This window comes from Micromys minutus (assembly GCF_963924665.1).
Source record: "Micromys minutus genome assembly, chromosome: 8".
NCBI classification, from domain to species: Eukaryota; Metazoa; Chordata; class Mammalia; order Rodentia; family Muridae; genus Micromys; species Micromys minutus.
The window spans coordinates 59,221,693-59,233,769 of record NC_137977.1 but is presented as its reverse complement, the minus strand read 5'-3'; the positions used below and the strand labels follow the sequence as shown (position 1 = coordinate 59,233,769).

Sequence of the window (12,077 nt, the reverse complement as noted above, 5' to 3'; positions counted from 1 at the left end):
ATAGGTGTGGTTGACTAGGGATGGCCCCCCATAGACTCATGTGTGTGAATGCTTGCTCAGCTTGGAGTAGCACTATTAGGAGGTGTGGCCCTGTTAGAGTAGGTGTGGCCTTGCAGAGGAAGTGTGTCCCTTTGGGGATGGGCTTTGAGGTCGCTTATATGCTCAGGCTCTGCCCAACACAGCACACAGTCCCCTTATGCTGCCTTCAGATCAAGATGCAGAACTCTTGGCTCCTCCGGCACCACATCTGCCTGCGTGCCATCGTACTTCCCACCACCGCTGAAACTGTAAGCCAGTTCCTTATTTTCCTTTGAAAAAGTTGCCTTGGCCATGGTGTCTTTTCACAGCAATGAAACAATAAGACAGAAGGAACTAAGAAGCTTAAAGTTTTAGGAAGCCTAACAGTTATTTCATTAGGAAGAGGCAGTGGCCCTGGTACAGGGGAGCTGGAAGGTGAAGTGAGATGCTCACAGCAGCTACTCACCTGGTGGTAGTTCCTGCGCACAAACATGGCCCTGGTGAAGGACTGGATGATGACTGCAGCCCTGCAGATCCTGAGGTAGGCTCGGTGGGCCCTCAGCATGCGGTACTGCTTCTGGAACACGATGGCTGCCCGGGTTCTCCGTAAGTGCTCAGCCAACCTGGAGTGGTGAGGAAGGAGCACAAGTGGCTTCAGGGGAAGGGAGCTGGTCTGCTGAGCTAGTCACAGAGTGAGCCCTTCCCTCTGTGGCCCTAGTTGGACCTCCCTACCCCCCAATCCACTGGACTGACTCATGTCACCTTTCCCAAATGCACTGATGCCTGGAGCGCTTGACATCTGGGTTGACAGCAAAGTCAGTTTCCCCTTGTGTTCCGACAGGTCTTTCTACCAGTGTTAGCCTCAGCCTAGATCTGACCCTCACACCAGACTGCTTCTTGCATAAGGTGCCCTCTGATGGTACCTGTATCATCCCCTGTTCTCTTGTTAAAATCTTATGTGCACTGGTGTTTTGCCTGCATGTGTGTCTGTGTGAGGGTGTCAGAAGCCTTGGAACTGGAGTTGTAGACTGGTGTGCACTGCCATGTAGCTGTTGGGAATAGAATCTGGATCCTCCGAGAGAGAAGTCAGTGGTCTTAACTGCTGAGCCATCTCTGCAGCCTAGTCAGTATCTTCTGTTCTTAAGGAATCACATTGCTGTCTGTCCGTCTGTCTCCACGAGCTCAGACATCCTTCAAACACCCTGCTAGTTCGGGACATGATAGTTCTGGACTAGAGCAAGTGTTTGCTGGACCAAAAGACAAAACCAAAACCAAACAAAACCCCTCCCCAGGACAGCAATGAGCCCTTGTGGTTTTATTTCCCACATACTTCTCCACCCACCTCAGTAAGAGAGAGCCAGATGGTCCCTTCCTACCCTTCTCTCCAAGAATGCCAACTGGTGGAGAGGACCCACGAAATCACTTAGCACAGCCCTGGAGAAGGAAGTGTCCCCCAGTGGCAGCCAGCATCTATGTGCTGAGCTTCAGGGTGCCCTAGTCCATCTGTCTGTCCTGTCCACGGGTCACATGCTCCCTGCTGGGAGAATGCAGCCTGCTGTTGCATGTTCACCACCAGGAAGCTCACGCTGGCGGCCTCTCCAGTGAGGGGCAGGGATTGCGAGGAACCCCTCAGGGTTGACCCTCCTGTCCTCTCATCTCCACAGCTTCTGCACCAGAGCCTGTCTTGTCCGTACAGAGGTGATGTAGCACGAGCCAGAGGTCTGGGGTGACCTGGGGTCTGCGTGCCTCTCGCTCGAGGAGGTGGGGCTGAGCGGCCACCTGAGAAACTGGCTCTGAGCCACAAGATCTCAGGGTGATTTCCATCATTTCTCCAAGGACAAAAGGAGAGAGCCCTGCTGTGAGGCAGGCAGGGTCTCATCTGAAAACCCATGGAAAGGCCTGGGAGGAGTTGACATCTTACACCTGCCTCAGCGGATAGGGGCTCTGCCATCCTACCATTCACCAGTCAGGCATCAGTTGGGCAGAGAGTGGTGAAAGTAGCTCCCTTTTCGAGGCACTGGGTAGGGAAGGTGGCCTGGCTAGCTCTACAGCAAGGTGGCTCCTATGGCCAGACGAAGCATGTCCTATCCCTGCTGTCTTGGCACAGAGTAATTCACAGAAGAACTTCCCCATACCTTTCCAGCACCAGCTGGATTCCAAGGGAATTTGAAATTCTAGTATAAGTGATGAGATCGCATGCAAGCTAATTAGATCCATCTCTTCCTAAAAGAAATTATTTTACTTTGCGGTTCAGGTAAAGGAGGTTGATTTGTACCCCAGTCAGACAGAATGCACTAGGTTTAGTGTCGGTGGACTGGGGATAGATTGGGCTATTGAGACATAAGCTAAATCTGCTCCCTGAAGCAAGAAGGGCACTGTGGGGATGTACACAGCCACTAGGAACAATGTAAGAAGCAGACAGGCCCAAGAGGAAGGAATTCCAGGTACAGAGGCCCTCCCCTTCCTCCTGTACCCATCCAATTGTGGCTCACCTGCGGGCTAGGTATCCTCTGCAGAACCTCTGCAGGGACAAGGTCGCTGCTCTCAGCCTACGGTACTTCACTTTCTGTAGCCAGCCCCTGACCGTCTTCTGGATCATGATAGTAGCTTCCCGGAACTTGTCTGCCCGAAGCTTCTCCAGGTAGGCCACCTGGCCCGCCCGGAAGAAGATCTTGGTGCGGCCAAACTGGAACTTGTCTGGATCCTTTACAAGGTGGAGAGAGAGACTAGCTGGTTAGTGAAATGTGCACAGAACACTTCAAAGGCAGAACTACTTGCCAGATTCCATGTGTACTCGCTGCCTTCTGTCTAGTAGCTTTATCTATTAATAAAGCAGACTTGAGTCTTCATATTGAGACAGACATGGACCCAGGATGTGCCCATTAAAAAGATGCTTGCCATCAAAAATCCAACACCATGGGGAGGGCGGATAGAAAAGTAAACAGGAGACTTTGTCTTAAGGAGTGAGAAGGATTAGCAAGAAAACTAAATAGGCAATATTCAAAAAGGATGTTCTAGACCAGTGGCTCTCACCCCTCCTAATGATGCAATGATATAGTTTAAGTTCCTTTGATATAGTTCAAGTTGAGGTGACCAACCATAAAATTATTTTGCTGCTATTTCAAAAGTGCAGTTTTGCTACTGTTGTGAATCGTAATGTGAATATCTGATATGCAGGATGTCTGATGTGTGGCCCTGAAAGGGGTCATGACCCAGAGGTTGAGAACCACGGGTTAGGCAGTCATGTCTACAGAGATGGACAAAGATCTGTGTGAACCAGAGGGGGCCAGCCATTGACGGGGAGGACAGAGGAGAAATCTAATACAGCAGAGCAGAGCTGAGGCCACTGGGTTCTAAGAGTCAGCAGGGGCCACATACAGGGAACTGAAGGTGGGTATGGGAAGGAACCTGTTATCAAAGGCTTTATGGACTGTGGTACAAAATGGAGGGGTAGCCATGGGTTCATGGCCTTTGTGGAAGCAATGACTTGGTCTAGTAATCATTGGACAATTACTTAAATGATCACAGAAATATATAATTATATAAAATCATGTAAGAATTATATAAAATATAGCTATAAAACTGCAAATAATATTCAAATAAAACTCCACTATTCACTTTCCCCCCCAGACATATAATCACTGTCTTAACTATATCTATAAGATTAGAATTAGTTGCCCTTCCTGTGTTCACCCCAATAAGGAAACATGACCCAGCAGGGTACTTGTGGACAAGCTCAGAAAGTAAACATTGATGGCTGAGGCTCCTTTGCACATGTGCTGGCATGAAGGCCACAGGTAGGAAGGGGCAAGGTCTGTCATACACCACGGTGGCTAGTTTTTGTCAGTTTGACACAAACTGGAGTCAGAAAGAGGAACCTTGGTTGAGAAAATGCCTCCTGCAGGCAAGTCTGTGAGGCATTCTATATTTTTTCCTCTGGGCATTCCTGACTAGAGCAGAGAAGGAACTCAGTATATACTCACAGAGTACAGGGCAGCAGGTGGGAAAGCATTCTGAGAGCCCTGGAGGGGGTGAATCTATCAGAATCTCCATCTCCTCTCTTCCAAGGTACACTGGTTTACCAAGCCTTCAGAAGTGGCCTAATGAAGTATCTACCAACAAACAGCCCCCAGGGCAGACAGCTGTGCACAGTGGCCCTAACCAATCACCTCACAGAAGTAGGCACCGTGCTCTGACTGCCCGTGAACCCTAAGCAATTTACAGCTGCTTCTTGTATATCATTTTCCTCATCTGTGGATGGAAGAAGGCTCTGCTGATAACCTGGTAAGGGTTAAGTATGACTCTGGACAAAGTGAAAGGCAGTCATGTAGTCCTGGCCTGGAAGCTGCTCATAGGGTTGGGGAATATATACCATGAGGCCACCCCGGATACCAACAAGGAGGAAGTCCCAGTGCTGGGTAAGTGAACTCAGCTGAGCTTGGACACATCTTAGCCTATAAAAAATGAGGTGCCAAAACATGTACGTTGATGGATGAACCACAACAAAACCTCGGTTAACCAGAGTCCCATCCACCAGGACAGCCTCCGTTCAGCCACACTGCCACTCTCTAAGTGCTGTCCTAGCCAGTTAGTTTGCAAATCCATGCTTAATTTTTACCATCTTCTGAAAGGTATTTTCTGTGATTTCACATTTTATGGAGACACAGATCGCCATACTCTGATGCATCTCTGGACTCTCAGGAAGCACTGAAATAAATGTTCAGGGGTTTGCCCCTCATGGTGCTGGTTTTATCATTTTCCAGCCTCAAAATGTGATTTTTGGGTTGTTTCCTTTGAAACAAATTTTCAAAGGCCCAAGGATATCTGTTGCTTTATTTATCACAAGCCGAGACTGGTTACAGATCAGACCTCCACTTGGTACTTCAGCTCTGAGAGACCAGATGCTGGGATAGACAATGACATCATCATCATTACTATCACCACCACCACCACCACCACCACCACCACCACCACCACCACCACCACCACCATCCAGGGGTTGCTTCCTTACACACCCTGGTGACCTGTGCTCCCTGTGTGCTGATGTGGAAAGGCAAGGGGTACTATAGGTAGGGAAGGGGATCCTTTTATCCCAGTCTCTTGTAAGAAATGGCTCATCATCTTTAGTAGTTTTGCAGGAATGAAAACAGAGCTGTAAGGAACACCCTCCCCCACCATTGGGGCTTTTTTCCATGCCCTCCTGCAGCTGGATCACCTTGATGAGACTCTCCAGGACAGACTTGCAGATATTCTTCTTGTCAGTGTTGGCAAGTTCTCTCTTCTTCATCAGCATCCGATACCGGTTGAAGAAGTCATGGTAGGTCCACCTGGAGGAAAAGCCAAGGTGGATCAGGCGACCTCAGATGCTGTCTCTTGGAGTAAAGGCTATTGTACAAAGTTATTGCAGGACCAGTGTCAGGGGAGTTCTGTCCTCTCCACACCCTACTAGAGACTCCAGAGTGTCGGGATTCCTGAAGTTGGGATGGGTAAAATGTTTGGAGGCATCTTTCACAGAGCCAGGTCTCCATCTTACTTTTCACACCCATGGGGCCCTCTCTGCCACTGCCACCATGGAAGAAGCTGGGCACCTTACCTAGACATGTCTTTGCCCATGTGGTTTGGTTTTTGTCTTTAACTCAAGGATCTTTGTAAACACATTTCTAAATGCAGGAGAGTATGTGAGAATGACAGTGCCTCCATCGTGATTTCTTAGATCACTGCTCTTAGTTTGGAAGAGAGAAGAACAAGTCATCTTAGACATTTTCTGCCCCAGACTCTTTTACTAGGTACATTTCTACTGATCCCAAGGACATGGGCATGTAAAATAGGTACACAAATCAAACATTTACTGATAAGGAATCATATAGATGATGTGGGCGGCAGTCATCTTCCAGTTAACTCGCCAACATGACGAACACAAAGGGAAAGGGAAGAGGCGCTCGGTCTGTGTTCTCCAGGCCTTTGAGGAAACATGGAGTTGTTTCCTTGGCCACACACATGTGAATCTACAAGAAGGCTGATGTTATAGATATTACGGGGATGGGTGCTGTTCAAAAAGAAATGCCCCGTAAGGGAATGTTACCATGGCAAAACTGGAAGAGTCTACAATGTCACCCAGCATGCTGTGGGCATCATTGTAAACAAGCAAGTTAAGGGCAAGATTCTGGCTAAGAGGATCAATGTGAAGACTGAGCACATCAAGCACTTGGAGCAGAGACAGCTTCCTGAAGAGCGTGAAGGAGAACCATCAGAAGAAAAAGGAAGCGGAAGAGAGGGCACCTGGATTAGGCTGAAGCACCAGCCAGCTTGTGAGGACGATAGTGGCTGCTCTCTGGTTGGATTTAAGGCCTGCTCTACCAAAGGAAACACATGCCCAGTACTGGAAATCTGGCCAAGAACCTAAGGTTGGGGCGCTCATAGGCTCCAGAGGCAAACCTATTGCCATTAATCTGCTCAACAGGCATAGCATTAAGCTGCCATGTAACTCCCACATCCAGTTATAAGATTGCTACCAATGGCTTAAGAAGCCACAGTGGTGGTTTCTCTTGGCTATGGTTTGGGAGCCTTTAGAGAGCCTTCACCTTACACCCAGCATCTGAGACAAATGCAGTCTCCTGAACAGACCTGCTCTTCCTCAGGAGAGCTGTCTTGGCTCACATCCATCCCTACTTCCCCTCCTGATTCAGAAATGCCCATGACTTCCTCTTGCAGTAGCAGCGTCAATATGAGCCCTCATCCAAGGTGGCTTGGAGGTACAGCCTTAGCTGATCAGGAGGTCAGTACAGCCCACCCCCCTCTAAGGCCAGTGCAGAGTGAGGCTGGCTGTCCCTTCAGAGGCATCAGGAGGGCTTGCACACCAGTATGTAGGGACAGGCTGTTAGAACTTCCTTCAGATAACTTTTGTATGATACCGAGGTGTGTCAGCTACCATCTCTCATCATTGGTGGCCTTGCCCAGGGACATGTAAGTGCTTCAGACCAACCTGCTCTGGTGCTAGTGGGGAGTGAACAGACTATGTCCCTTTCTCTGGGACTCCTTGGCCTCAGAGGGTCTTTTAGAAGCTTCAGAGAAAGGAATGCTATGGAGTTCCAGGAACCCTCAAGGTAGGAAGCATATTGCACTCAAAGTGTCCCCCTCAGCAGAGCCCCTTGGCTTCAACAGCAGCTAAGCCTTGGAGGGAAACAGACTGACGTAAGCAGAAATAACAAAGGACACTTCTACGTATCTGCATTTCTCACTCTATGACATAGTTGGCTAAGGACAGTTCCTTTTTGAAAAAGGGTTCCGTGTGCCCCAGGCTGGCCTCCAAGCTTCCACAAGGCTAAGGATGACCTTGAGCTCTGAATCTTCTTTGTCTTCACCTCCCCAATGCTGGATTACAGGCCAGCACCATGAATACAGCTTCAGGCTGTTCCTTTTTGACAAGAAAAAGCTTTTGAGAGGTCATATAGTATAAATGTATTCTTCTATGACTTTTATTTGTTTGGTATTTTGTCCGCATGTATGTCTGTGCACCATATATGTGTCTGGTGCCAGAAGAGGGCATTGGATCCTCCTGGGTCTAGAGTTATATTTATGGGATGCCATGTGAATGCTAAAAATCCATCCTGGGCCCTTTGGAAGAGCAGCCAGTGCTCTTAGACACGGAGTCATATCTTCAGCGCCCCCCTTAAAGTATACAGTTAAAATAAGTTTTGGTGTAACTGTGAAACTATCCCCAGTATTCAATCCTAGAACATTTTCACAACCACCAAAGGAACTCTCATACCCCAGAGCAGTTTTGCGAGAGCCTGGAAGTCACCAATCTACTTTGTCTTCCAACTCTTGGATTTTAACTGGCATGGACTCTCTTAAGGAGGGATGGTATAAGTTATCTAGAGCCCCTGAGAACTTGGTCTTGGGACTAGGAAAGGAGTTCCCTTGTCCTTTGTAGTCCACTCACTAAACAAACGATCCCACCCTCCGGTTGTCGATACGCTGTCGTTAACAGGTACCTACAGACCGAGATGAGTAAGGCTGTTTTCCAGCTAAATGTTCACAGCTGTGCATTTTGTTTTGTAGCTAACTCTGTTAGGCACTTCCTGTCCTGGCCATACCCTCTCATACGTCTACTTAGAGAAAGATGGGCTTGGCTAAGAACCCAGTGGAATAGTGCCTGCGGAAGAGAGCTTCCTGCAGTCTAGGTCTCTGTGTCCCCCCCACACCACTCCCTGCCACCAACACATGCTCTCAGAATGCTGGGGTTTGGTTGTGCTTTCCTATAGGCTGCTGGGCACTTCCTCCTGATTGTCTCCCTTCACTCTTGAAGGGCACTTCTCACATTCTGCATCAGGGTTATTTGTGGGCTTACTTGTCTCTGTGAGTCTGCAGTTCTGCTGGGGAATAATCAAGACAACATTTGGCTGAGCTGAAATCCTTAAATGTTTCTAATTTGAAAACCTCTTACAGCGACAGATCTACAACTCAAGGAAATGGTGAGGGTCGGGAGATGTGGCTGCAAAGGTGTCAAATCCAGTTTGTAATGAGCTCAGAGCACAGCAACACAGAAGCTTGGCTCCGACCTTGGCCATCACTGTGACTAAGGCTTCCTGGCTGTCTTATATCCTCTGCTTACAAAAAAACAGTCACCCACCTCACTGAAGTGCTGGGAGAGTCTCCCATTACGTTCCTTTCTCATCAAGGCAACCCAGTCAGTTCCTTTTCCTTTTCAACTTGCAAACATATTCTGCAATACATCTGCAGGCACAGTGCAGCTGGGAAGGAGGGATGCAAAGAGTCCCTGGCCTTGGGAAGGAACTCATTACCCCAGGAGACAGCCTAAGGGAAGCGAGTGTGCTCTTAGGTCTTAGCATTAGAAGGCTTATAGTGACATTATTGACCACAGAGTCCAGACTCAACATGGGTTCTCCTCTCCATAGACCTGTATGTGCCTAGACAGAAAACCCTCAGAAAAGTCTCCTTGCCTGAAATGGAAAAAGCTGCAAAGTGAAAATAAAAAGTACATTTGATTCCTTTTTGTCAAAGGAGAATTTAAGAGAACATCCTTGAACATGTGTCCGATGCAGCTGTATCAATGGAGAGTAAGACTCCTGATCTAGAGTTTGCTTTGTAGACTCCATCCCCCATGCTCCTGAGTCCACTCTGGGTCCCAAAGCTCTGAGACCTGACTTTGCAGGTCTGTCAGCTCACGGATGTCCTCTTCTGTGAGTCTCCAGCCTCTGTACCCATCGTTTCCCTCAGATACTGCAGTCCCCTCACACCCAAACCTGTTAGTGTGGCGTTTTTATAACCAGTTGCTTATTTTAAGTTGAAGAGTTTTTACTGGCCATTCAAATGGCTGGACCTTCCCAGTTAAACCTTTTCAACCTTTTCTCTTAAAGGGGGTGCTAAGGGCTTAGGGTGTTAATTCTTTAGTGTAAGAGAATCCCACACAACATGGGGTATACTGCAACTTTGGCCACCAGAACAACAACAAAAGGCTCTCAATATCTGCAAGAACATTTGCTATAAAATATATGATAGTTTTACTTTGGAAGGCCTTGACAAGCATCCATAGCTGTTATCTAAACAGTGTGGACCCTTCTCTGTCAAGTGACCCTGAGGTAGTTTCTCTCACTCAGTATGCTGTAAAAACACCCATTCTATCTTAGTGGCTGAAGAAACACAGTCTGATGCTATGCTAGCTCCTGACAGTGCTTTAAGATGTCCTAGCCACTCTAGAGGTAGGCACCTTTAGTTCCTTAGCCCCGACTCTCTCCCTGGATTTCAACTCCTATGCTAAGTGCCTAGCTGGACATTCTAGACTTCTGTATCATGCCTCCATTTCAGAAATGGCCTCCTTCACCTGCACTCTGGCCTGGCTAAACAGTCATAGTTGGGTGTGTGGAACAAGCCCGGCGTTGTGACTGCTTCTAGGCTAGGCAAACACTCATCAGAGCCTGTAGTCTGGAAAAATGCTTTCCTAGAATGAGTTCCCCAGGCTTGAGGCATCGAGGAATGATGCAGCTGCTGTGAACGACACAGAAAACGCAGTTGTCTGAGGTGTTGTTTTGGCTGACCAAGTTTCTATCTGGAGTCTCACACTGGATTCAACCGTCTCTGTGTGAGGCTATTCTGCAGAAGAATGTCCACCTGCAAAGTCATCAGTCAGCAGCTAGGATGAACAGGTGAGGTGGGCTGGCCACAGATGTGCAATTTTGCATCACTCCCCTTTGTGTCTACCAGAGATCTGTTTCCTCATGAGGATATTGGTTTGATTATATAAACCCAGAGATTACTTCCTGAGTGAAAATTCTACATGATGTTCTAGGTCAAGCTCTATGATATCAGATCACAAAAAGTTGCCCTAAGGTTGCCATGGTCCATAGTCCTAAGTTTCCCTTAGAAAATGGCGAAGAATCCTTTAGGGTTTTCCCAGGGAAGGAATAGGAGGGTAACTTAGGTTTTTAGCTGCTGCAAGGGCAGACATCTTTAGCTTCTTCCATCTGGGAGGACTTAATTCAACCACAGTTATTTTGAGATTTGTCCCCCTCATCCATAAAATATAAGTGACACTGCCCATCTGGCCAACCTCAAGAGTAGTCATGACCTGTTTACAAAATGGTGATGAGACAACAGTGTATCCATATGTGGGGTAAGTGGACATGTTTGGAACCCTGGTTCTTGATTGAGACTGGTTGAAAGCCCTGTGAGTGGTAAACAAGACAGCAGAACCTTCCCATACTCTCGAGAAGTCAGAAATCCTCATGCTGCCATAAACAGTGCATGGCCCCACAGGGCGTTGGCCACACCCCAAGTCCTGCCTCCGCAGGAGGATATGACATGGAACCCAGCCAGATTGGCCATGCCCCAAGTTCCTCCCCTGAATGTAGACGTGACTGCACGTAAACCCTTGGTCAAAGCAGGGCCACCCCAAAATATGTAGACAAGCTCTTCCAAAGCCCTGAGACCAAGCCAATAGGAAGCTGGTTGTCAGATTCCTGAACCATTTCAAAAACTGTATTTATATTGGAGTTGAGGGTGAAAGTAAAGTGAGACACGTGTAGAAATCATTCCTCTGCCTGAGTTCCTTTGTTCTAAAGAGCTGGTAACACCTCCTATTGGGAAGAGAGTTTTTCTCTTGAAGTTTCTTACATCCTGCACCAGAGCCTCTTGCCGGCCTGGTTCAGCTTGGCCTGGCACCCAGTGGCAGCGGTGTCCTGCCCATCCTGCTGGGAACAGTGGTAGAGCACTGTTCTTACAGGCTCAGGCCGGAGTTCCCACGCCCCCTGAAAACTAATTTCACATGCCTCCCTGAGCTTTGGTCTCAAGGGCTCAGGCTGGAATTCCCATGCCCTGCTGAGCATTGCTCTCAAGTATCCAAGCCTGAGCTTGTGCACGCTGGCCAGACCTAGTGGTGGAGGTAACAGAGGCTGCCTTTCCCCAATCAAAGAGCTGTGTGGGACTCCTGGAACCAGGTCCCACATCCATACACAAACAATGCAGCTGGATTCGCTACCTCACACCACACACATGTTAATTCAAAATGGCTTACCTAAAGTTGAGAGACACTTAGAAGAAAAACCTTAATACAAACCTTTGTAACTTTGGATTGAACAATGACTTCTCAGATGTGCTTTCTAAAGCACAAATAGATGAAGAATCAAAAAACCAAATAAATGTGACTTCAATAAAGTTGGAAGTCTTTGCATTTAAAAGAATGTGATAAAAAAATAAAAAGACTAATCATAGAATTAGAGACAATATTTGCAAATGGGTGGGTAATGGTCCCTTATCAAAACCAAATCATTCTTGTTACCAACAGGTGAAAAACCCAATTTAGAAATGCACAGATGACTCGATCACACATTTCTCCAGAGAATTCACACAAATGACCTAAAACCTGTGAAAGGAGCCCTCAGGGAAACACAAATGTAAATGACAGTGAGGTATTACTTCACAACTCCCAGATGCTGTGATAGAAAACATACGAATACATTTGATGACCGTGTGTGGATATGTGGCTCCTTGCCTCCTGTTGGTGACTGTAAAACTTTAACTGCTGTGGGGACAGTACGACA

General features: G+C 47.6%; 1 protein-coding gene across 2 annotated transcripts in view; it reads right to left on the bottom strand.

Moving 5' to 3' along the window:
- MYO5B (myosin VB) overlaps positions 1–12,077 on the bottom strand; it is a 288,648-nt gene that overhangs the window by 50,877 nt on the left and 225,694 nt on the right. For both annotated transcript variants that reach the window (XM_080920007.1, XM_080920008.1), the window contains exons 18-20: positions 5,234–5,345; positions 2,511–2,722; positions 485–641 (exon numbers count right to left, since the gene is read on the bottom strand). In XM_080920007.1, the coding sequence (XP_080776133.1) occupies positions 485–641; positions 2,511–2,722; positions 5,234–5,345 (481 nt within the window). The remainder of the gene's footprint in view (positions 1–484; positions 642–2,510; positions 2,723–5,233; positions 5,346–12,077) is intronic.